The following is a 26,643-nucleotide window of genomic DNA, read 5'->3' as shown; positions in this document are numbered from 1 at the left end:
CCCTGACAGCAGCATATGGGTTTACTGGGATTGAGGCTATACGAATGCATTATACAAATGTAAAGGTTATTATGTGATTCAAACAACCTTTATAAGTGAGTACATTATTACAAGTGCCTAATCACATAAATGTCAACGTACAGCAAAGAGAAGAAAGCTTCATCATCAATGTTCTCTACCTGATGATGTTCTGTTAAATACCATAAATAATATAAAGAGGGGCATATATGGAGCAGCCATCAGCACACTTTTACAAAAGAAAACCATGTTGTTCAGTACTGGAAGTTATTGCTTATATTCCTTACATTAGGAAGAATGACAGCAAATTCATTTTCCATTTTACTCACTTAGTTACGCATGGGGTAATAGTTTTTTTTATTATAAAATTCTCCATGCTGTGCCATTTAATGGGCTCCATCACCTTTCTTACAGCACTTTGTAGGTTACAAACAAGCACTGGGATGCACTGTATTCATGTAGAATGTACAGTACAACAGAGTTTGCTCCAAATGATAGAGCTGTACTTGTGGAAGGTTATAGAGAAACATAATGTACGTTATATAATCTAATGCAAAAAAAGTCATTTGTTTGAACAGCTTAAGTTTTTGTTGAGAATGGGTCATATAAGTGTCGATTCATTTCTGTGATAATTGTGCTACACTTTATCCATGGTTTCACCATTTACACCACCGGTACATGCCTATTAGTTACCCTCCAACTGCCTTCCAATCTGTTTCTAAATCCTGATGCCATTTTTCTTCATTCGGTGTATGCTGTCGTGATTGTTACCAGCCCTTGACACATTTTAAACATTTGTTTCTGTGACTTTTGCTCCTTCTATTCATTCTCATAATCAGATCTGTCATGTTGCTATGGAAACACATATACTTATTTTTTTCCCCATAATCTTTTATACGAAAGTCTAAAAGGTATAGAGCATTTGAAATACGTAGAAGATCATTTTTAAGACATAATGGAAACACTAATTGCTTTGGTAAACTGTGTCCTTTATTAGGTTGTTAACCCATATTTTGCCCTTATTACAGCCTGTTTTCTATGTGATGGGAATCGAAATCTTCTCAATCCTGTTTTCAAAACAGACCATAATTGTATGCGTAATACGAAATGTTGAATCTTGAACTGGCTTAGTTTGATTTCTTTGGGTTTCTAAAATGTATTTTGGTATTACAATGTGGGGGCAGTAGCTTTCATACATAACCAGGAATAGTTCTTTATTTTTTTAATAGTAAATAATTTAATACAAACCATTAAATACAATTAGGGATGGGTGAATTTTTTCGCCTTGTTTCGCTGTAAAAATGACGCCCATAGACTTGTATGGCGGAGCGCGACAATTTTTTTTTTTGACGCCTATAGACTTTAATGGGCCTCGGTAACATTTCGCCGGCGGCGAATTATTGATGAGACGAAACAGGTCACATTCGCCCATCCCTGAATACAATGCATTTATAGAGTGGGGACATGCAGCTTGAACAAAGGTGTTGATGCTGTAATATATAAGACTGAAAGTAAGGCAGGAAAGAAATGATTATGTTGACATGACAGAAGTAGAGGGTCTGTGAACCATAGTAAGACATGGCCAAAGATTTATGGATGCTGGGCGCAGGTCTATTAATGAAAACCAATACAGTGAGCTGACCTTGAGGCTAAAACAGTATCAAGTTTGATACCAAATTGATGCATTTTAAATTGCGTCATTTGCCTTTATTGATCGTTTGTCATTCTACAAACTAGGGAAAACTGGTAGTAATATAAACAAACATAAAGATATATATTTCCGCTAGACAATCTTCCCCAAATAACTATTGTGACCTAAAATATGCATGTTCTTAAACATTCTAAATTATTTGGTTCCTGGGACCCGATGCATTAATCTTCATCTACATGATCTAAAATCCCTAATTTTCCTTGCCAGTGACAAGAAATGATTTACTGACGTATAAAGCAGATCTTTTTAATATAGTCTTTGCCATTTTTGTAGTGGGCGGATTTTATTTAATTAAAGAACAAAGGCACAGATTACAAGTTATTTGCATTACAGTTGGAGTATGACTGCAGTATAATTTGAATCCAGTGATGCAAAAGAACGTGCACATTTCAGTTTGACTTCTCTTGCTCTGTTGTGAAAGTTGGGATCTCATTTTTCTTTGGTGCATGAATTCACATCTTGCACATGATTTATTGTGTTCTGCGAAAGCACTTACGTAACAGAGAATTAAGGAGAGTAATTAAAATGTAATTTATTACAGGCTTTTTTAAAGTCTATTATATCTATTGTTTCATGTGGCATTTTACAAGGTAATTTAGATTATATTTTTAAAAATCTATATATTTATAAGTATTTGCATTTATTTCATCTTTTTCTTAACAATGCAAACTAATCTCATTTTATACCGGTAACCAATTAACCATTTGCCTGCTTTTATTAAAAGGAAAGCACACTTTTAAATGATATTTTATTAAACTGAAAGAGACAGTATTTAAGCTTTGTTGCCTCATGTCATTTTTGTGTCTTTTGTGTGTGTTTGTTGAATTGTTTGCACTTCTTTTTAGTGTCTTTTCAATGTGAAATGCTGGCTGGTTGTTAGGATTAGAGAAACTAGAAAGAAGATTGTGAGATTGTATGTTTGTTTTTAATTTGTATTGCTGTCTTTCTGTTAGGGAACTATGTTATTCATCCTTCATTGTGGCATTCCAACCAATCCGTTGTTATTAGAAGCAGCGAGATTGTAAACGCAAGTAGAAGTTTATTTTCCACATTGAAGAACTGCAAAGCAAAAAAAAATAAAAAATAAAAAAATATAGTAGTAGCAGTTTGTCTTAGACTGTAATTTTTTGCATTTTCCTAAAAGTTTAATGTTAACATTAATTTTTCAAATTAATTTTTTCAAATTCAAAGTGTTGTCCAGGAGCCAGACAATGCAGTGCACTCCATGGTCAGCCCCATTGTGGTTCCGTAACTTTGTGTATTTGTGTCCTTTTTTTTTATCACTGGTGGAATAACTCTGGGAGGTTTAGCACAGGGATGACTTGGATTCCTGTTTCACAAGAAATTACTATAAAGTGGTGTCATATTTGCACTGCTGTAGAACAATTCGATTTTGACAGTAACGTAACTATCCATCCCCAAGCCGAGTACAGGCCATGCAGCTGGGTCCCCCAAACCCCCTCTGGATGCCTTTTTTGCACCTGGATTCACCCCCCCACCCCCAGGTAGTTCCGCCACTGGATTTTGTAATAATAGTGTTGCAGATTAAGTAGCCCAGTTGATGAATAATGTCATAATGCATAATGCCATGCAGTATCCTACTCATGTACCATTTCTGTTTTCATAATAAAATGTCTTTTTAAATCAGTTTCACTATATATTATTTATCTATAAACACATTTGCCCTCTGTTTTATGAAATATTTATCTATTTACATTTGTCTTATGTTTACCTTGAAAAATGCAGTGCTCTCAACACTGGCTTTTAGTTTTAGCAAATATGTGCTGTTTCTTATAAAGCATGAAGCGAACCAGCATTTGCAGTTAATGTGCCATAACATGTACATCTCACAGGATATACAGGCTATCGAGAATGTCAGCTCCTATGAATTTTAAATAACATGACCTTTTAACAATACCTGGTTTAGGAAAAAAATGGGCAATTATTTAGAACCTGGAACTAAATGTGAAATATGTTATTTTTAATCAATAAATACATCATGCAGAATTTAAACAGCATGATCTAGGGGATATAGGTTAGTGGCAATGCAGAGTTTGTGAGTCTAAGATGCCTAGTGCTTTAACATGATTGCCAGTTAAAAGGGGAAGTTATATCTCAGTCCATGTTTACAAAATTAATTGAAAATTATTATTTGGCTGCCAACATTGGTGAGTTGCCTGTATAGTTCAATATGTGATATATATATATATATATATATATATATATATATATATATATATATATATAGAGTAAATTTATACTTACCGTAATTTACTTTTCCCTTAGTCCCTTCGGCAGCACAATGAGATTTATTTTGTCTCTCCTGCTATGTAGGACAAGTGAAAACAAAAACAGCCATAAGGGTTAACCTCAGCCCCTCCCATAAATAGGTGTCCCCCAGTCACACCCTTCAGTGTTTTTTTGTTCAGTAACCACACAACATGCAATGCTTAATTTTTAATAGGGAGGGATATTTGCTGCCGAAGGGACTAAGGGAAAAGTAAATTACGGTAAGTATAAATTTACTCTTTCCCTTACGTCCCCTTCGGCAGCACAATGAGAATTAGCAAGTAATAAGGGTGGGATCCATTATAATGCCTTCTGAAGAATTTTTCCACCATAGGAAGCTTCCCTAGCGGCTGAGATGTCTACCCTGTAGTGTCGAATAAACGTATTCGGATTACTCCAGGTAGCAGATCTGCATATCTGATCCATAGAAACACCTGCTGCTTCTGCCCAAGATGTAGAGACTTTCCTGGTGGAGTGAGCTTTCACCTGCAGGGGTGGTTTAAGATTAGCTTTAATGTACGCCATCTGAATGGTTTCTTTTATCCAGCGACTTAGAGATGGATTAGAAGCTTTTAATCCTTTACTTTTTCCTGTAAAGCTAATAAACAGATTTTCAACTTTCCTAATGTCTTCTGTTTGCTTAACATAGACTTTAAGAATTCTTCCAATATCCAATAAGTGAAGTTGATCATTCACATCTTGAGTCTCGGGAAGATTAGGCAACACAATCTCTTGGTTGATATTGCAAAAAGAAGCAACCTTGGGTCTAAAGCTCGGCATGGTCCTCAGAACCACTCTATCCGTGTGAAAAGATAAATAAGGCTCCTTTACTGACAGAGATTGTAATTCCCCAATTCTTTTAGCTGAAGTAATTGCTATCAAGAATAAGGCCTTGAATGACAAACATTTCAAAGAACAGTGTTCAATAGGTTCGTATGGACACTCACATAACTTGCTGAGAACTAAAGGCAGATCCCAAGAAGGAGGTGGTTGAAGAATTCTATGCCTAATTTTTGAAACCGCCTTTACAAACCTCTTCAATATAGGCAAGGATCCAAGGGAACAATTGAAAAATGCAGAAAGTGCGGATATTTGCACCTTGATAGTGTTGACTGCTAGGCCCTTATCAAACCCTTCTTGCAGGAATTTCAATATCACAGAAACCTTGGGTTTAGTTGGAATAATTCCTTTCTTACCACACCAACTCCTAAACAGCCTCCAAATTCTTGAATATGCTGTGTTAGTAGATTTCTTCCTGGACTGAACTAGGATGTTTACTACTTCTGGAGATAGTCCTTGAGACACTAGAAGGGACCTGTCAATCTCCAAGCTGTCATCTGTAGTCTTGGCAGGTCCTGACAGCAAATGGGTCCCTGGGTTAGAAGAGTCGGAAACTGGGGCAAGACCCAGAACTGCTTTCTGGACATTCTCATCAGAAGAGAAAACCAACTCCTCTTGGGCCAGAAAGGAGTCACTACAATGGCCTGTACTTGCTCTGTCCTGATCTTCAGCAGAACCTTCGGAATCATCGGTATGGGGGGAAATATGTACACTAGGCGAAATCCCCAACTGAAAGACATGGCATCTATGAAGTCTGGCCGCTCCCACCTGTTCAGAGAACAAAACTTTTGAACTTTGCGATTCTCCTTGGTCGCCATCAGATCTATAGATGGGGTCCCCCATCTTTGTGTGATCCTCGCAAATATCTGTTGATTCAGACTCCACTCCCCAGGACTGATTCTTTTCCTGCTCAGATGGTCTGCCAGATAATTTTCCTCCCCCTTTATATGTACCGCCATGATAAAGGGAACATTGTCTTCTGCCCAAGATAGGATCCTGAACACTTCTTGATTTAACCATTGGCTCCTGGTCCCTCCTTGCTTGTTTATATACTGTATGCTACTGTCGTTGAGTTGTCCGACAGGATTTTTAGATTCTTCCCCTTCAGATGATGTTGAAATTTCCAGATCGCATTGTACACTGCTCTCAGTTCCCTGAAATTTGAGGACATGGAGCTTTCCCAAGGATCCCATACTCCTTGTGCTGTTATCTGTTCGAAGTGGGCTCCCCAACCTGACTGAGAAGCATCCGTGGTCAATACTGCCCATTCGGTCTGTTGCAGAACTCGACCCCGCAACAGGTTCTTTTCCTGAAGCCACCATCTCAGATGAAGTCGTGTCTCTGGGCTGAGATAAATTTTGGTCTCTAAAGATGAAGTCTTGCGATCCCATTTCATTAATATCTCTGATTGGAGAGGTCTCATGTGAAACCGTGCCCAGGGTACTGCCTCTATGGATGAGGTCATAATGCCGAGTACCCTCATCAACTCTCTGATTGAGCAAAGGGGATTCTCCATTAACTGACGGATTGAAAGTAAAATCCTGCAGATTTTCTCTTGAGGTAAAAAGATCTTCATTACTGCCGAATCGATCCGAAGTCCCAGAAATTGAATTGATCTGGAAGGAACTAGGCATGACTTCTCCAAATTTATGATCCACCCCAATTTTTGGAGTAAAAGAATGGTCTTGTTTAGATGTTTTTCCAGAAGGGAAGCCGACACTGATGTGATTAGCCAGTCGTCCAGATAAGGTATTACTGAGATCCCTTCCTCTCTTAAAACAGCCGCAATGGAGACCACAATCTTTGTGAACACTCGTGGCGCTGTTGTTATGCCAAACGGTAAGACTCTGAACTGATAATGGTGAAGAGTTCCCCTGATAACCACGGCAATTCTGAGATATTTTCTGTGGTCTTGATGCACCGGCACATGGAGGTAAGCATCTTTCAGGTCCAAAGAAACCATGTAGTCCCCTCTGTCTAGAATGTTTATCACTGACTTGATGGTTTCCATGCGGAAAGACTTTTTCCGGATAAACTGATTCACAAACCTTAGGTCTATAATAGTTCTGAAAGACCCGTTGGGTTTGGGCACCAAGAACACTCTGGAATACGTGCCCCGCTGAATTTCTGACAGAGGTACCTGTTCGAGGACCCTGGAGGAAACAAATTCTATAATCGCCCTTTCTAGAGCCAGCTGCTTCGTAAAAGAGACTGGAGGAGTAATGATGAATCTTTGGGGAGGTAGACGAAGAAATTCTATTACATAACCTTCTTCCACTATCTGACGTATCCAGATGTCTGCAATGATGTCTTCCCATTCCGGAAGAAAAAAAGTTAATCTTCCTTCCACAGGGAGCCAACTTCTGGCGTCATAAGGAAGGGTTTCTTTTCTGGGGAATAGCCTTACCCCTTGCTCTTTCTCCCCTGGAAGACGTGAAACCTCTGTAAGGGCGAAAGGAGCTAGTCGGCTCTTTCCTATCATCCTTCTGAGAAGTATTCTCTCTTCTTGGAGACCTCCTTTTACGGAAAAAAGAGTTTCTATTGCGTCTAGAAAAATTTTCTTGTGGAAGACGTTTGTTCTTTGTCCCTGATAGGGATTCCAGAAGTTTGTCTAATTCTGTACCAAACAGACGACCTGGCTCAAACTTCATAGCACAGAGGCTGTTCTTAGAGGCCACATCAGCTGGCCAAGACCTGAGCCACAAGGCTCTTCTGGCTGCCGTAGTCAAAGCCATGGATTTTGCTGCCAGCTTAATGCTTTCCGTAGATGCATCACACAAAAAATCGACTGCCAAACTAACTTTAGACAGAGATTCCAGCAGTTCTTGTCTGTGAACTCTATTATTGAGGTCATCTGAAAACTGTTTAAGCCAGTGCTTAATCGATCTTGCCACCCCAGAGGCTGCTAAAGCAGGCTTGCATAAAGCTGCTCCGGTAGAATAAGATCTTTTCAAAACGCCTTCCATCTTGCGTTCCATAGGGTCTTTTAGACCTGAGCCATCCTCGACTGGTAACAGAGTTCTTTTTGACAGTCTTGCAACAGCTATGTCTACCTTTGGGGGTGCTTCCCAGGACTGCAATTCCTCCTCCTGAATAGGAAACAGAAGTTTCTGCCTTTTGGTTATAGAAGGAGCCTTCTCAGGATTCTTCCATTCCCTACTCATCAACTCCTTCATGATAGGATGGACGGGAAAAGTTTTCTTAGGCACAGCTAAGGATGATGACTGAGGTTCCTCAACCCCATCAAGGCAATCCATTGTCTGTCTGACTCTTTTAATCAATTTGGAAGTATCCTGAACCGGAAAAACTGCCAAAGCTTCTTCCTCCTCAGAAGACGAATCAAGCTCTGAATCTTCCAGATGAATAGGATTACTCTGGGTAGCTAACTCTGTGGACACAGTAGTGTTTGGCTGAATTTGATCTAACATCTCTTGCATGGTAGATTTTATAAAGGTTTTAATCCACTCAGACGATTCTTCTCCTGTGGAACCTTTTTGTGCCAAAAACAACATACAGTCCTTACAGAACCTTCTGTCATAGTCATCAGGTAAGGGAACATCACATGCCCTGCACTGTTGGAGCTTAGATTTCTTATGCCTTTTAGATGGTGGGGGATCATGGGTATCAGACATCTGGAGAGAGAGAAGAAAAAAAAAACAAAAAAAACTTCGTATTGTTCCCAGCTGAATCTCCCATACCTTACAGCCTAACTAGGGAGGCTGCGACCTAGGCAGAGAACGCAAGTCGCCAAGCAGACCGAATGCGTCTATTTTTGCACCTGAATTGGCGCGTAACTATTCGCAAGCCGTCTTTTTACCCTTCAGGCGTCCAGACGTCATCCACTTGCGACGCGCGCACCACCTAACCGCGGTCGCCCATCTTTGTTCAGGGTAGCCCTCGGCTACATAACAAAAAAAAAACCTAAGAGGCTATCCTGCGCCTCCGGGTGAACTAAAACCCTCGGCTAGTCACCCTGCGGTCTTCAGATCCCCTAGGGATCTGGCACCTGGTTCTTCATCTAACGCTCCTGAAAGACAAGAAAAGAACATTAGAACACAATCACTTGCCTACACCAGGTAGGACAAAAAAAACACTGAAGGGTGTGACTGGGGGACACCTATTTATGGGAGGGGCTGAGGTTAACCCTTATGGCTGTTTTTGTTTTCACTTGTCCTACATAGCAGGAGAGACAAAATAAATCTCATTGTGCTGCCGAAGGGGACGTAAGGGAAATATATATATATCACACAGGCTAAAATATCCAGATTGTTGTTTTGTCATTTTATCATATCATTTGAGTGTATCTGCCACTATTAGCTTGTCTTGAACTGTGGTTGTGGCCTTGCATTTACTAAACCTCTCTGTAATTTTTCTGCCCTTCTATGGAGCAAATATCAAAATCTGATTTAATAACTTTACAATATCATGTGCTGATATGCACATCTTACTCTCTATACCATCTCCTATGTCATTAATACAATAACATTATCGTAATTGTCCACAAACACTAAAAGCCAAGATAGCCTTGAGGTGGCTTTCCATACTTTGTCTCCCTAAAGGAATGAGCCTCAGGTTCATTAAAAGAGTATTTTTTGTGTAAGGCTATAGTAAAATGAGCAGCTCTACTACTCTCATTAGTAGCTTTACCCCAATATTTGCTCTGGAAGAGACCTTGATTTTCAGGGATGAGCCCTCACAACAGTGTGGAGGCAGGGTGTTGTGCCACTATAACTTTATGTTATGCACAATAATTGGGTGCCAGTGGTTCTTGCAACTTAACCATAGAACTGATTTATTGACGAGAATACAGTATCTATGGAGGTATACTCAGCTTTCAGCCTTTACTCTAAGTGGAGAAAACGCTAATGCTTAGTCCCCACTTCTGGGCAATTAGTACCCAGGATCCTAATCCCACTCAACACAACTCGGTGGATCCTCAGCGGTACAGATAAATAGCCTAACTATCGCTCCTGGAGTGATCTATGAAAGTAAGCTAGCTTATCACATACTAGACCTGATTTTGTCTAGGTTCCTGCCTGCTCAGTTAAGAGGAGAAACAAAATGGACCATGAGCACATGCATGTTCAGTATATATATATATATATATATATATATATATATATATATATATATATATAAAATAAAAAATCACAATCCGGTGCACTCTCAACCAACTGGCACTCCTAGGACTTATTCAGTGAAAAATCAGACAAAATTTATTCTCAACGTTTCGGCAACTATACTTGTGCCGACACTGAATAAGTCCTAGGAGTGCGTTTTTTTCGTATATATATATATATATATATATATGTATGTGTATATATATATATATATATATATATATAATAACACAGTGCTGCCTAGTGGCTAAACCTGGGATAGTAAGGGGTCATGCTTTGACCCATGAAATGGATTCTAGCTCCTGTTTAACTAAGGGGTCCTTAAGTAGCCAAACTTAAAGCAATGCGCTATAAATGGGGAATACATTTATCAGTCCTGTACACTTGTAAGTTCCGAGCTGGTGACAACACAAAGGACAAATGGACTTCATTTGATTGGAATCTGAAATCTGTAATAATATTTTGGGCAATGTTACCTAAACCATAAAGTAAAAATGAAAAAAAAAAAGGTACCACATTCCACATTCCATTCCATTGATGGAACCTAGAAATATCTCAATTGAACTAAAATCATCAATCCTCCAACTTTCGGACAGAAAGACATTATTTCTGACATAATTCAGTACAATATAACACACTGTAGGAATATTTAGTACCATAAAAAAATGGAACGGATGAGTCTGAATTACAGGGGAATGTAATATAATTTTATCCATGTACATTCATCTTACACAGGAGAAAGAATGCAGATGCGCAAACTGTTATATTAAAGGGGATTTAAAGAGTCAAGAATGGCAGAGATTATTTTTCAGTAAATCTTCCTCTAACCCAATAATATGTACATTTCCAAAGTAAGCTCAAATTAATTTATTTTATATTTGCTGTGACTTTAGAAACTAATTCTGTGGAAAAGCTTAAGAAAAATGATTTTTTATAGCAAATATATTATATATATATATTCCAGCGAACTATTATCCAAAATGCTAAAGAAATAATTTGAACATTAAATAAATAGGAATTCTCTCTCTCCAGTAAGCATTAATTATATCTTTGTTGGGTTCAAGTACAAGGAAAAAGAGCTCTGGCCATTTGATCCTATTAGACCTGCACACTAGCCACAAAGAGCATACAATTCAGAGGACCAAGATGTCCCCTTACATCTAAAAGACACAAAGTTAAGACGTGCACTCTCCCTCTCAAGATGGTGCCAACTCTGATACGCAGCCTCAGGATCTATCCTGTCTGTAACATTCTCTCCACAGAATGTAAGTAACTCACATTCTCCTTGGCTCACTCCTCTGCCTCAGTCACCATCTGTCAGGGAGCCGGGAGCTCCCTCCAGGGAGGTAGTCAGGATCTAGGAGGAAGCCCTCTTGAGGGAGCACGGTCGCGGTATCCAAAGGGTTAAGCAAGTGGAAGGTCCAGGCAAGAGTTCAGTGGCAGGCAGGATCAAATAACAAGAATCCAGGCAGAGGGTCAAAACCAAGGCAGGAACAGGAATCAGGAGTGGGAACAGGAATCAAGGCTTGAAAACAGGAACCCAGGTTCAGGGTAGAACCTATTCTTGGGCCCCATTGAGACGTCCAGGGTGCCCTTAAATAGTCAAATCTTGGCGCCAAAGTGACGTCACTGACGCTGGCGTTCTTGTGCCAGTGTCAATACGTTGGCATCAATTCGCTGGCGTTCTTGCACCAGCTGACGTCGTTGCGCCGGCACCGCTATCCACGTGGCGGCCATGGACTGCTCAAATATTGAGGGACCAGTTAGCTCACCTACAAACCGCATGTATAACTATTTCACACTCTACCTCTGCTGCAGTCAATGTAGCCATTAAAGACTTACAAAAAGCATTTAAGCATTTAGTTTCTTAAAGAGGAAGTAATACATTTAAGGGATATGTGCGAAAATCTGGAAAATAGTTAAAGGAAGCACAAATTGAAATTTAGGGGGGTCCCAGAAGAGATTTCTAAATTGGATGTTCCTAACTATCTCAAGAACCTCTGCTCACACATATACCCACACAAACCTGTAGGTTCGTAACTACTGAATAAAGCCCATCTCTCCTTGGGGCCCAAACAGCCACCTGCTAAGCCACCCCGGGACATCATAGCTTGCTCTCACTACTTCCAAAGCAAAGAATCTATTTTGGCTAAAGTCCATTCTGCTAGCATTTTTAAATTTCATAACCACAAAATTCAAATATTCACAGACTTATCACCATTAACACTTGGAAAGAGGAGGAAGCTTAAACCCATTATTTCCAAGTTGAATGGTAAATGGCTCAGGACAAACCTTTATTCTACAAAACCCTTGCAATGGCAAGAAAGCACTGAACCCCAAAAGCGATTCACCACCAACATGCACTCCTCTGAAACTAAAAAACCCTGCCGTGCCAGTGAATACCCTCTGCTCTTATAATAAATCATCATAAGGTTATAACTATGTCTGTTTTTAAAGACTCTTGCAGTGACAGAGAAAATTTACTGGAAATATTAAAGATTACATCAAATAGTACTTAATATTAGTAATTTTAGTTCTTAATTTTGTTTTAAAATTTCAATGGAGAAAGACAACATATTGGCCTAGCAATCAATACACATGTGGCATTAACACATCATATAGTTAAAAGCAAACATTTAAATGGTTGCTCTTGTTCTTTGTTCCTTTTATAACATTACCATAAGAATTTAGCAATTTCACCACCAGAGAATTGGTTTACAAATGTTTTAGAAGAAAAAAAGACCATAATTCTGATACCTCTGTCCCCAGCTAATGACTTGCATGTATATGTGCATGGAAAAAATAGTTCATGGTGTAGCTTGATTGTGACTTGTGCTTTGGCTTTCAATTTAATAAAACAATTTTAATATAAATATATTTATTTGTCAGGGGTGTATAACACTGCTCTGGATACTTAAGGTGGTTATACACAGGTGGATTTGTCAGCAGGCTACCTGCCTCATGTATTCGACCCTCTGGCAGGCATGTCTGTCTGGTATCTGGCTAAAAATCGGGCAGGTTAAAAAATCCTGTGGGATGATGACTATAAGAATTTGTTGATGCAGTTCTTGCCTTGATGGCCTGTATTCACGTTATTGTGATCCAATCATTTGGACACCTAAAGGTGTGAATATCAGCGAAAGATGCAATGCCTTGTGACCTCGTCAAACAACAGATGTTTCAATATATGGTCAACTTTAGTTCTTTATAGAGTGCTGTTATTGTCATATGTTATTGAGGCCTGGCTCACATTTGGAATCTGAATTTGTCTCATAGGTAGTCATTTGTGTTGAGGTCTGGGTTCTGTCTGGCGGTCAAGTCCTTTCACTGACATCCCTGCAAAACAATTCTGTATGTTCCTTGTGTTGTGCATTGGGTTATTTTCCTGTTTACACAGCAGGGAGCTTCCTCAAAGAAGGAAACATGGAAATGGTTTGGCCATAGAGTGTACTTAATGGTATATATTTTTAAAAATCTGTTTCCGTTTTAATCGAAAACATAGCTTTAATGTGCATACTTTAATAATACATGTTTAAGCTCCAACATATTCCAAGCCTCTGTACAACAGAAGGGTGCATATGTCAAGCATACAGATTACACACAAATACTGATATAGTAGGTAGAGAGGGTGCTAATGAAATGATATATATATATATATATATACTGTAATTTAATTTTGGTGATGTTATTATATAAAGTCATTATATAATATTATAAAGTTATTATATAGATATAATGTGTTTCATAAAATGTTTGTTTTCTTTCAGGAATTGTATCACTCATCTCACTGGCTATCCTGTCTTATGAGCGTTACAGCACGCTAACCTTGTACAACAAAAGTGGTCCTGATTTTAAAAAAGCACTGCTTGCTGTGGGAAGTTCCTGGTTATATTCCTTAGTGTGGACAGTGCCGCCCCTTCTTGGATGGAGCAGTTATGGAAGGGAAGGAGCTGGAACAAGCTGTTCGGTGCGCTGGACATCTGAATCTGTGGAGTCAGTCTCTTACATCATTTGTCTTTTCATTTTCTGCCTGGCATTGCCTGTGTTTGTGATGCTCTACTGCTATGGAAGACTTCTGTATGCTGTAAAGCAGGTGAGTGTAGGTCCTCTTTTATTTCATTAAATGTTGAACCAAAAAAACAAAAAGAAAAGCTTACATCAAAAACTGTAGGCAAATATTCAAAGGCATTTATAAAAATACCGTATATACTCGAGTATAAGCCGAGTTTTTCAGCATCCAAAATTTGCTGAAAAAGTCTACCTTGGCTTATGCTCGAGTCAGTGGGCAGCAGCTGAGATTGCAGTCACTTTTAATCATTCCTATACCAACAGTTCGCTTGGGGAGAGACTGCAATATCACACAGCGCCCTCTGTTGGTTATATGAAAGAATAACAGTGCGCCCTCTGTTGGTTATATGAAAGAATAACAGTGACTGCAATATCACACAGCGCCCTCTGTTGGTTATATGAAAGAATAACAATGACTGCAATATCACACAGCGCCCTCTGTTGGTTATATGAAAGAATAATACTGACTGCAATATCACACAGCGCCCTCTCTTGGTTATATGAAGGATTAACAGTGATGGCAATGTCACACAGCGCCCTCTGTTGTTTATACGAAAGATTAACAGTGATGGTAATATCACACAGCACCCTCTGCACATGGTAGTGGGACAGTGGGACAATGCACACAGTAATCCGTTTGGCAATTCACCATCACCATCAACTTTGCAAAGAAGTCCAGTTGATCGCTGGGGGGTCGCTTTGGCTGAATGTGCTCTTCTGGGAGACAGGGCTGTAGTTGTGTCTAGGCTTATACTCGAGTCAATAAGTTTTCGTAGGTAAAATTAGGTACCTCGGCTTATACTCGGGTCGGCTTATACTCGAGTATATACGGTACTGCATACTGTATGTAGCTGTTGCATCAGATGACTAAAAATCTGTCTATTCTACCATTATTGACATAATGAGCACTTAGGAAGTACAGTACAGTAGTTCTGTAAAACCAGACTTTTCATTGCATTAATAATGTAACTATTTGCCTATATCATAAAATTAAACTGCCTTTCAAAGCTTTGGGGATGTGCCTTTCATGTTGGATAAGTCAGGAAATTCCAATTCCAAGAAAGAAAAAAAAAATATATGAGGAACTAAAGCCTTTTTTTAAAACAATCACTTCATTTCAGGGGCTCAAAAATAATTGGACCAGGGGTTCAAAAGTAATTGGACAATTGACTCAAAGGCTATTTCATGGCCAGGTGTGGGCAATTCCTTTGTTATGTCATTATCAAGGAAGCAGATAAAAGCCCTGGAGTTGATTTGAGGGGGGGGGGGTGCTTGTATGTGGAAGATTTTGCTGTGAACAGACAACATGCCGTCAAAGGAGCTCTCCAAGCAGGTGAAACAAGTCATCCAAAAAAAAAAAAAAAAACCATCTGAGAAATTGCTGCAATATTAGGAGTGGTAAAATCTACAGTTTGGTACATCCAGAGAAAAAAAGCAAGCACTGGTGAACTCAGCAACGCAAAAAGACCTGGACGTCCACAGAAGACAACAGTGGTGGATGATCGAAGAATCATTTCCATGGTGAAGAGAAACCCCTTAACAACAGCCAAACAAGTGAACACCACTCTCCAGGAGGTAGGCGTATGGATATCCAATTCTACCATAAAGAGAAGACTGCATGAAAGTAAATACAGTACACTCAGTAATAGACCAAAAACCATTCCAAAGTAAATGAAGACATTCTACCAGCATTTGAGTATCGAGAAACAAGTCACAAATAATTGAATCCTCAGAATTCAGTATATTAATTGTTTTTATAACAAAAATGCAATATTTGTTGCTGTTATGTAAATGCTGATTTTTTTTGTTGGGTTTTGAGGATATAGTTTACCAAAATGGGAAAGTACAAGCAAGGCCATGGTTTGGATGACTTTAGTCGATTGACTAACAATAGCTCTGACAATTTGATCGTAAAGAATACAGCATAGAAATTCAGAATATAAGAAGCCCCATTTATCAACTGTATTATACCCCTACATGTCCCTGAAAGCTCTCTTCCACTGAGGTACCACAATCACTTTTCTCTGCTTTATACAGTGGCAGGCCAAGCTAGTCAGGAGCTCTAGGCAACCCAGTCAGCAAACTCTTTCCCCAAAGTGCTAGTGTGATGGAGGGACACCCAGCAGATGAAGCCTACACAAGACACAAGGGTCTGGACTAGGGGTAGGCAGAAATAAGAGGTACGTGTCTAGCACCCCCACCATTGTCATTAGATATGTTCCTCTCGGTCTACTCCTAATTTCGTCTCTGGATTTATGAACTCACCAGGTTTTTTTGTCAGCTACAAATGAGTTAACAAAACTATAGAGGTAAGCAGAGTGAACGCTCTTTTCTTTTAGATAAAAAGAATGTAATGCAGCATGTTGTACAAGCTAACTGGATTTGGAGAGTCCATTCGAAGTGCCAATGTATTTTTCTTTGAGTGTTGGAAAATCTAAGCAATTCAATTCTTTCTTCAAAAATGAATCTACTATTAAAGCAAGTTCTTGAGACATGCATTCAATGCATTATTACTAAAATCAAATAGAATAGAAGCAATATTAAGAATAATTTACCGGGAATACAAGCCTTTATCTTGCAGCTTTTACAGTTCTGTAATTCTATGAATCTGCAATTGAAGAGAAACAAACAATATTTTCTTTTTTATGTTAAATGCCAGCTAGCTTTTATCAGGGTTAAATACTGCTGTGGTGTTTCATAAATGTGCCTTTCTGAGTAAAATGCTACTCTATGGATAGGGCTTATATAATATTTGCTATTAATAGGTTTCGCCATTACAGAATATCATTAAGGCCTTAAATTGTTGCAATATAAAAGCTAAAATACTTGGTCTTTATGTGAAAAAACATTGACCAGCATGAATAATTGTGTTGCTGAAACTGCACCAGAACTATAAAATTGCTGTCCAAATTATTTTGTCATTGCCTCCCAAAATTCAGGCATGTTATAAATGAAGAGAGAAAGCTGAACTAAAATAAGAAATTAAAACTATAATACATTCTAAATTTGCAGCCTTTTCTACATATTTCTATGGGGTTATTAAGCATTTAATCTGCACTTGTGTGTCTCCATGCCCTTTTCTATAAAGAGAAAAAAGGTGACAAGCTCAGTTGGGCTTTTTTTTCAAAAAACAAAAAGGTGCTTTAACATTTTCTATAGCAGATGGTGCATAGTTTTTCTGGAAAGCCCTATAACTGATCTCTTTACAATAGAAGGTGGTGGTGGGTTGAATGATTCTGTAAACCTAAGTGGGGACTTGGAATTAGTTCTTAAAAGTTAATAACAGACTATTATTTCTGCTTTAAGAAGTGTTATTGAGACTGCACTGGAAAAGCCTTACTCAAAATATACTGAATGGCTTAGATATGTCAGCTAAGTTATAGTTGTAAAGTTTATGGATTACTGTTATTTTGAGAAATCAGACAAAGAATCCACACCAATAAGTGTATATTGAGTTAATAAATCAAGTGATTGTTAGCAAATTATTATTTGAACTAAATCATATTCACATTATTGAATTAATGATTATTATGCATGATCTACATTTTAGCTATCAACAAGCATGGCATGAAAGAAAATATGGTGGTCAGTTTCTCTCACTCCATTAGGTCCATCATGGCTTCCCTCTGGGTCATCTGTTGGCTTATTCTCCCATCTTCACACCAATCTGTCCAGCTCCTTCTGTCAAATGCAAAAGGTCCCATAACTGTCTAGTGTTCATTTTTATGCAAGTACTTTATACCTCCCCTTCCTCCAGCTAACAGGTCCTAACTTGTCAGATGAGGGTTTATAAAAACCTTTCTTCACCTGCTGAGAGGCTTTCTTACATACAGTAATGGGATTTAGGGGCTCCTGTGTGGAAACCGTTTGATACTGAGATCCAGCTTTGGGTGTAACTAAGAATGCTAGCTTTCTTGGAAACTATTTCTCTAGTATAAATACATTAGTCTTATACTATGTATAACTGCCATGACCACATGTATATAAGATAAAAGAGACACAATAATGAACAATTTCTTACATAGCGTACTAAGGGCAGAGACACACGCAAAGATTTGGGGAGATTTCTTCTCTTCTTCGAGCGACTTTGGAAAACGAATCGAACCGAGTGCCATCCCGCCGACGATTCTAGCCAGCAGGAAGGCAGTTCGGGAGATTAGTTGCTCAAAGAAGAGCCGATTTGCCTAAGGCATAAAGGATGGGCAGGCAATATTTGATGCGTTTACAGCTATGAATGCTCATTTGTGATCATGATGGATTTTTGTTTCATTACTATATCAACTAACTAATAAGTACATGATGCTGTAGGAGGTAGAGGAAATGCGTCTGTCAAACATATCTGATAATGATACAGAGGCAGAATCACCAATCGGTTATATATCCAGGCCATAGGCTGACTGGGTTTTAATGCAGCTTTTAGATGCACTGTACATCCCCGGACTCCCCTCTCTGACTAATTAGCTTGTTAAGTCAGGACATATGCATTCAATAATATCACAGGAATTCATATTTTTTCAAACTTGACCCTTACTCGGCTGTAATGTCCAAAATCAAGCTGCTAGGCAGAACATGTTATATTTATGTCTCTCTCTCTTAGATGATTATTCGTAAAGGTGGAAGAAGGAATCATAAGTCCATGTTTAGCATGATGTTGGGTGACAGAGAATTGTATGACACCAAAGTGAATAATTAAGGTGATTGAGACTGCAGGGAGGTGCAGGCATGCAGGGAACTCAGGATTAGATACACAGGGGCACAGGATTGGCTATGGGTGCTAAGGGAGTGTTAATATTTAAAGCAGGAACACCTACCTGCTTCCTACTTCTACATCACGGCATGGGCACCTGGTATGATGTTCAGTCCCTGGCAGTGTGTATGACCTCCCACAGAAAATGGAGATGGATCCCCACCCCCCCACCTCTTTTTTTATTGCTGGTGGGGTTACCTGTATACTGTTAAAAGCAGCATTGTTCTTGTTTTATATTTTGTTAACGCAAGTGGACTTCTTCTTCGTACTTGTTTGTGTTTGCTTGCTGTTAACGATTCGGTGCGTTTGGTCATAGCTATATGTATTTCTTTGGTCCTTGTCATTAATGGGGTTCACTTCATATGCGGCGGTGGCTGGAATCTGGGTACCTTTTTTGTTATGGCAAGGCAAGGACATTGTTTAATAAAGCTATGGCCGACCCACTGAAGGGAAAATGAATCTCTATGTCTTTATTTATTATACTGTATGTCCAGAATCACTCTTACTGGGGTCTTTTGCTCCAAGCTTCACATCATATCCACCCTGGCAACAAGTGAAAAGACCATGTGCTCCCTCCCCTTAAATCAACTCTGGGCAGGAACTAGTCAATCTACCTCTGGGCCTATAGGAACCCACCACTCCTTGATGGCAAGGGCTATAGCTGACAGGACTTCCAGGACTAGCGTGGAGCTTAATTCCTTGCCCTACCAAAAAAATAGATGCTATATCAACTATTCAGCTCAACATACAGTATACCATATGTATTAGTTATTTTTTATCTATCATAAAGACAAGCTGTGGTAACAGAAACTATTTGTTCAAGATGCAGTTTTATATAAACCATGTAGTACATATCCAGGATGCAAGGATTGTTAGCTTTCAGCTCCAGTATTATATTGTTTCCAGCAGTAGCCAGGTTCTTGATCTGATTTTGTTTTTACATTGTTTTCTGATGGAATAGAAATAACACTGCATTTTAGTTTATCTATCTATCTCTATCACTGTATATATATATATATATATATATATATATATATATATATATATATATATATATATATATATATATATATATATATTGGGGTGATTTAAAGGGGAGCACCACCCAAATGGTTACAAAAAATTGCAAATGTAAGAAAATGAAATTCTAAGTAACATTACAATATATGGGTATGGTAACCCGTTATCCAGAAAGCTCCAAATTATGGAAAGGTTGTCATGTCAAATTATTAAATTTTTTTAAACTCTATCCTTTTTCTCTGTAATAATAAAACAGTACCGTGTACTTGATCCAAACTAAGATATAATCAATCCTTACTGGAATCAAAAGCAGTCTATTGGGTTTATTTAATTTTAACTTGATCTTCTAGTAGACATAAGATATGAAGATCCAATTTTTTTTTTACAGAAAAAGGTATTTAGAGATAAAGATAAGCCTTTGTTCTATTGATCTCCGTTACTCTGTTATTACACAACCGTTACCATTTCTGAAAGTCTGTATTTCAGCTGCAATGCAAATACTGCTGCCATTAATTTCCCTCTCAACATCATTCTGCCTCTGCTAAATAATGTGGTAGCTTTTCATTAAATCTTTATGCTTTAATGATATGTTTTGGAAGTCCAGGTTTTGGTGGCCACAAAAAAAAAACTAGAGAACTAGATCACACATATAGTTGAATAGTAGTTTTTTAATGAAGTAAGAATTCTCACAGTTACTACAGTGCAGTCGATATACACAAGTGAGAATGGAAGAGAAAAAAAAAGACCCTCCAGGTTCATGTGTATTGGAATAATCACATTAGAATAGGGGCAAGCGTGCTAAAAAATGTGTTCTAAAGTTCTGTCTGATCTCCTTTTGCTGTAAGGGCGATTTCAGCAATTGTAATTGAATATTACTCTTCAAAGGGCTGATCACATTACCGTGAGCATTTTTGCGGCAGATCAAGATTGTTTGCATTATTATCAAATGTACTAGCTTCTTCTTGCTGGAGTTTTCTCACAAGAGGCAAACCCAAAATCCATTAAATCAGCATGGGCTTTAGTTGAGATGTTCCTACTGTAATATTCCTCTTATTTGAGAATTTGCAGGATTTATAGCAGATTCTCAAGTTGCATTACCATAGAAATTTATGGGAACCTGCTGTAAATGGAGAATTGCATCTTCTTAGACATTTTCAGGATTATTTTGGGATGCACCCAAGTCTTAAACCACTATAACATATACAATTTCTGCTATTAGTTCTCAGACATTTCTACTTCCAATTTCTCCACCTGTTCTATCCATCCCATCCCCTTTCCTAACCATACATGAATTGGTTATCTCTTGGCACCTTGCCTGCGTTATTATCACTTTTTTGTCTGTTAAAAACATTTATTGGGTGCTCACTTTCATTTTACATTAATATTAGCTTTATTGTGCATGGCCAAATGAGTCAAATTTCAATCATCTAGTTTAAGGGTCAGCCAGTCACAAAATGCAAAATTGGACACACATACAAACTTATTCTTCAATCATCTTTTTTCCTCTTCCCTATTGTTGACAATAGGTAATTAATTCCTCTAGCTTTGAGGAACATTATCCTTATGAGACATCATGTTGTTGCTTACATAATGAAGTATACGCAAATAATTCATTGTTTAATAAATGTCAGTTGCCTTCCCTTTGTCAGTATGTCAGGGAAAGTGTGGTATAATCATCTTATATACAAGAGTTCTCTTACAAACTCCTTTAAGTCTACAATAGTAGTTGTTTAATGAATAGCTTATTTTTTATCAGTGTATACATAGACAAGAGCAGATATACAAGCAATTCAATGACACATTTTTAAGCACACTTGCCCCTATTCTAAAGCACCTTTAATACATTTGCTCAGCCTTTTTAAATATTCATAATTACTTATTTAAATATTTAATATTGAATGACATAGAGTATTATATAGATAGATAGAACCAACAGACAATAACTGCTGATTGTTTTCAACCCCAAGGTTTAGCAAACATTGAGACACTGAATCAACTGGTTCTGGTTGGGAGTATGATGACCTTTCCCACATGCAGTACAATCAGTTGCACTACTCTTTACTACACTTTGGGGGAATGTAATTAAAAGTCGCTACCATTATTCAAAATGAGGCCTTTGCTAATGTTTAGAACTGATTGCATTGTCGCTGGCGAATATTATATTACACTTTCACTAAGTAAAGGTCTAGCTTTAACACCTGCTCTGGAGTTTCGTTAAATATTTTGTAGCAAAAAAGGTTTTGGGATAGTGAAACGTTCACAAAAACGTTGCGATTAAGTTTTTGAGGTCTTTAATCAGTCAAAACAGACGTAAACATGGCCGCTAACATTCGCAAACATCTTTGCGCAGGTTTTTTTGCGCAAGTGAAACATATTACATCCCCCCTAGCCTTTTTATAGAATATATGAATAAACACTCCTTACATTTTCTAAATGCACACTTTGGGTCTTAAGAGATCTCAGGATCTTTTAGAGTATTTCAACCAGAATCCAAGCAATCGGGGTCTGTACATTTTCAGTCTGACTGAGCTTTAAGTTGGTTGTGGTTTTCAGTTTAGAAATGCTTTTTTTTTTAAAATTCCTGCAGTGATTACCTGTACTGACTGAAAATATTTAATAAAATCAAAAGGATTATGTAATTTAACAGTTGCATGATCTCATTCTACTACTATGTAATCTTCTACTATGTAATTACATGAACAGCTTGAATTCTACATGCTGCAGATGTAACTGAACTCTACATGGCTGCAAGACACAGATGTACATAATACTGTAATAGCATAGCACTGTAATAACACATGCAAAAGTTTTAGCTGGCGTAAGTAACCCATAGCAACAAATCAAGAGGTAGCAATTGCTGATCAGCTGGTTGGAAGCACACATCTGGTTAGTTGCTATGGGTTACAAATCCTGGGGTAGTTGTATTTTAATCAAGAAATACATTCAGAACTGTATAAACAATTTCATATTAAAGGGGATCTAAGGAAGGAGTGATTAAAAAAAGCAGTGATATCTTTTGCATGGCCAATTCATCTTTAGAATTTTTTTTGGGCCTACTGATAGACTGCATGACTGATATCCGGGCACAAATATGGCAGGTAGATGAGATTAGCATTCACATGCTGATGTAGTTCTCACCAAAAAGTCTCTGTAGGCCTCAATAAATGATCCCACTTTTAGACCTTGGCACAACAGTGAGGGTCTATTTTTTTAATAAATTTTCGAATGGTCAAATTTCGAGTTTATGGGAGTTTTTAAAAACCTCACATGATTTCGAAAAATATGACCATTGATAAATTTGCCTCAAAATGAGCACAATTCCCTTTAGGTTTGATCAAGGTTGATCTTTAATGCCAGCGCAAATTTTATGTCGTTTGCCAATTTGCAGATTATTGGGTTAAGCGACAGCTGCAAATTCATTTCGTTTTTCATAAAACAGAAAATACAATTAAAACCTAGACATTAAAAACAAGAAAAACTCTATTCCTGCCATATCTAATATAAGTAATTCTAAAACAACTGGACTTGCTGAGTACTTATTGACGACGTTTCACTACTCATCCGAGCAGCTTCTTCAGTTCAACTGACTGGTGTGGGAAGTTCTCAGCATATAAACTCTTCCACTAATCCAATCACAATGGCACATTATATTAGATGTACCATGACCTGGATGAATGAAAATCTTCAAAGCCTTTTCATGCCACTCACTATATATTCAGCTATAACAGACAGATGAACAACAAGGTATATCTGTGGGCTTGAAACAGCATCAATAGGACACTAATAGAACTGGGAGACAGGAAATCTGTTCAAATTGATAGTAGATAGATGAGGTTATCAGCAAATATACCAGCATATTAAAATAGATGACAAGTGTCAGAAACCTTGGTTTTAACTGCTGTATATAGTATTTTCAATATTTCATGATTTTCTAAAGTCATTTTATTTTAAAGGGCTAATATATACCTATAGATCAAACACTGCATATTGTATCATTCTCAGATATGGGTTCAACATTCTAATGTTTAGCAGACACCACCACCTACTGGTAGAAAATCAAATTTTACTCTAAAAATATGTAGGTACCCATACAAGTAAAAGAAGGGTAAAAAAAAAAGCCTGGAAAATGATTATGTACTGAGAGAAAGGTGCAAAGTATATGTGCAATTATACAAGAGAGGAACTGCAGGGCAGAAATATGGTTTAGCTATAGAAACAAAACAGAAGATTCTGCATAAATCACTTTACTACACTAAAGAGCCCATCACAAACAGTAGAGTCTATAGCACTGGCACTGTGGTCCTTTTCAGACAGTAATAATATTACTATAACAACGTATTCATAAACATGTTCAGCAGCTCTGCACAATGGAATGGTGTATACATCAATCACACAGATTATGTTTTATGTGAATCTGGCATTCTTTTAACTCCAGTTTATCTCCAATAATATTGATATGAATTCCCACCCTATTCCGAACTTTCCATTGTTAATAAATATGTTCACAAATGTTGGTCATGAAAGGATTGGCCCAACAGCCCTTTTTAAGAACAGCTTTGCAGGACGCATTTTTGAAAAGTGCCTTTATATGAGATTATGGAGGGGGTTGTTACTGGGACATACACATGTGTGGCTACTATTTCACCCCTATACTATTTTCCATATTCTGTATGAAACACATATAATGCACAGCTAGTAAATAAACAGCAGAGATCATGGAGGTTGGTGGATCTCATTCCTAATTAATAATCAGCAGAAATATTAGTCATTTATTAACACCTCAGGGCAGAAGTGCAAGGAGGTGTGTAAGACTATAGCCCTTACGTCTCATTCACGCACTTCCACCCCAGGTCTAGCTGCACATTTTACTGGAAAACAATCTGCCACAAGGTGCAGAATGCAGAATTAGAACATGTGCAGGTCTTGTACCTTTGTCCCCTGCCACTCCTTAACTTGCACCTCTGAGCTATAAATAACACTATCATTTCTGTTTGTGTCAAATATGTGAACTGATGTATTAGTCCTTAACTTTACCCTGAGATGTGGCAATATATATATATAGTGTATGCTAGTTTTTTAAAACAGAAATTCACCTCATCATTGTGAATGTATGATGTTTTGCACACCTTTGGGTGAAAAAGTCAATAAAGTTCAACCACTCCAAATGATAACCCTGTGCACATACATAAACACACTCACACCGACCCTTCCATACACTCACATAAAATATATATATACCCATATCTATATTAATTGTAGATTTTAGTATCACAATAGCTTTTGATATTATGTCTGTCCAAGAAATCATCCAAGCCATTCTTAAAGGCATTAACTGAATCAGCCATCACAACATCACCCGGCAGTGCATTCCACAACCTCACTGTCCTCACTGTGAAGAACCCCCTACGTTGCTTCAAATGAAAGTTCTTTTCTTCTAGTCTGAAGGGGTAGCCTCTGGTGCAGTGATCCACTTTATGGTTGAAAAAGTCCCCTGTTATTTTTAAAGTGTAATCATGTCCAATCACAAGCACCTGATTTCCAGAGAGACCTTGACAGTCTAAACTCATAATTTAAGTCTTCCATCTCTTTAATCCGTGGCGTAACTAGAATGTTCCAGGCCCCCCTGCAAAACAATCTTCACAGGGGCCCAGTCCCTACCCTGATCCCGCCCATGGCCCCACTCATTTCCTGCCCTACTCCACCTACTTCTCTACTCCTTGCCGACTTGCGCTCCTATACCCCTGCCGCAGGTAAGAGAGCTGCTGGGGAAGGGTGTTTTTTTGTTAGCTATAGACCCTGTTCCCCAGGCCCCCCTGTGACTGCAGGGTCTGCTTCCTCTATAGTTACGCCACTGCCTCTAACCAGTTTTAGTTGCACATATTTGCCATAGAATTAAACAACTAGATCCTTCTTAATTAAGGAACCCGCCAACACACTGCCATTTAGTATATAACTTGCATTTATACATACCTTTCAAAAGAAAGGTGTGAGTATCTCCAACAATAATGAATCAATCAGTTCGAAAATTGAAAAATTGATTAGGACATAAGAGCAAGACCTAGGTTTTTAAATTTTTTAACTGATTGATTTATTATTTTTGGAGATACTCACACCTTTCTTTTGAAATGTTGTCTTGGTCCTACACCCTAGGACTGGGGTGAGTATATTCTCCATGATTAACTTCTTGTTTTTGAATTATTAATTATTTTGGAGTAGTACCTATTTATATACATGTATATATATTTCTTTGGCATTGACACAAACCATATTACTATAGATTTATACATACCTCCCAACATTTAGGAAAAAAAGATTTTTGGCCATGCCCGTTTTTGTGGCCACACCCCCTAATTACCATGTTCATTTAACATAATTTGGCAGGTTATGAAAGTTTGAACACATTTCTGTGTTTTTATATGTTATTACAGTTTTGCAAATGAAGGTGAATTGCCCTTTAAGCTATGAGTCTTCGTTCTTATGTTATCAAACTGTTACAAGTTAAGTATCTATTCTCAGCTGTCTGCCAAGACTCAATTAAGTTACAAACTTTGTATCTGTTTCTGGCTGTTCAGTGCAGCAGATCAAAGAGAAACTCGGGACTTATCAGTACAAATCTGTGACAGTGGGTTGAGCTGTCAAAAGCCGGACTGTCCCGCTCAAAACGGGACAGTTGGGAGGCACGATTTATATTATTTCTGCCAATGTGCAAACCTTGCATTTATCAACATGGAACCTCATTTTCCAGTTTACTGCCCAGTTTTCCAATTTAGTCAAATCACTCTAAAAATGTAACACAGTACTCTCACTACTCAGGTCATTATTTACATATC

The 26,643-nt window shown here is 38.0% G+C and overlaps 1 protein-coding gene across 1 annotated transcript in view; it reads left to right on the top strand.

Moving 5' to 3' along the window:
- The window catches only part of tmtops2.S (tmtops2 S homeolog), a 77,674-nt gene that overhangs the window by 39,755 nt on the left and 11,276 nt on the right, over positions 1–26,643 (top strand). The window contains exon 3 of the mRNA XM_018249753.2: positions 13,746–14,071. Coding sequence (XP_018105242.1) covers positions 13,746–14,071 — 326 coding nt within the window. The remainder of the gene's footprint in view (positions 1–13,745; positions 14,072–26,643) is intronic.

Source organism: Xenopus laevis, chromosome 2S (assembly GCF_017654675.1).
Source record: "Xenopus laevis strain J_2021 chromosome 2S, Xenopus_laevis_v10.1, whole genome shotgun sequence".
NCBI lineage: Eukaryota > Metazoa > Chordata > Amphibia > Anura > Pipidae > Xenopus > Xenopus laevis.
The sequence above is the reverse complement of the archived record's forward strand: the minus strand, read 5'-3'. Positions and strand labels throughout refer to the sequence as shown.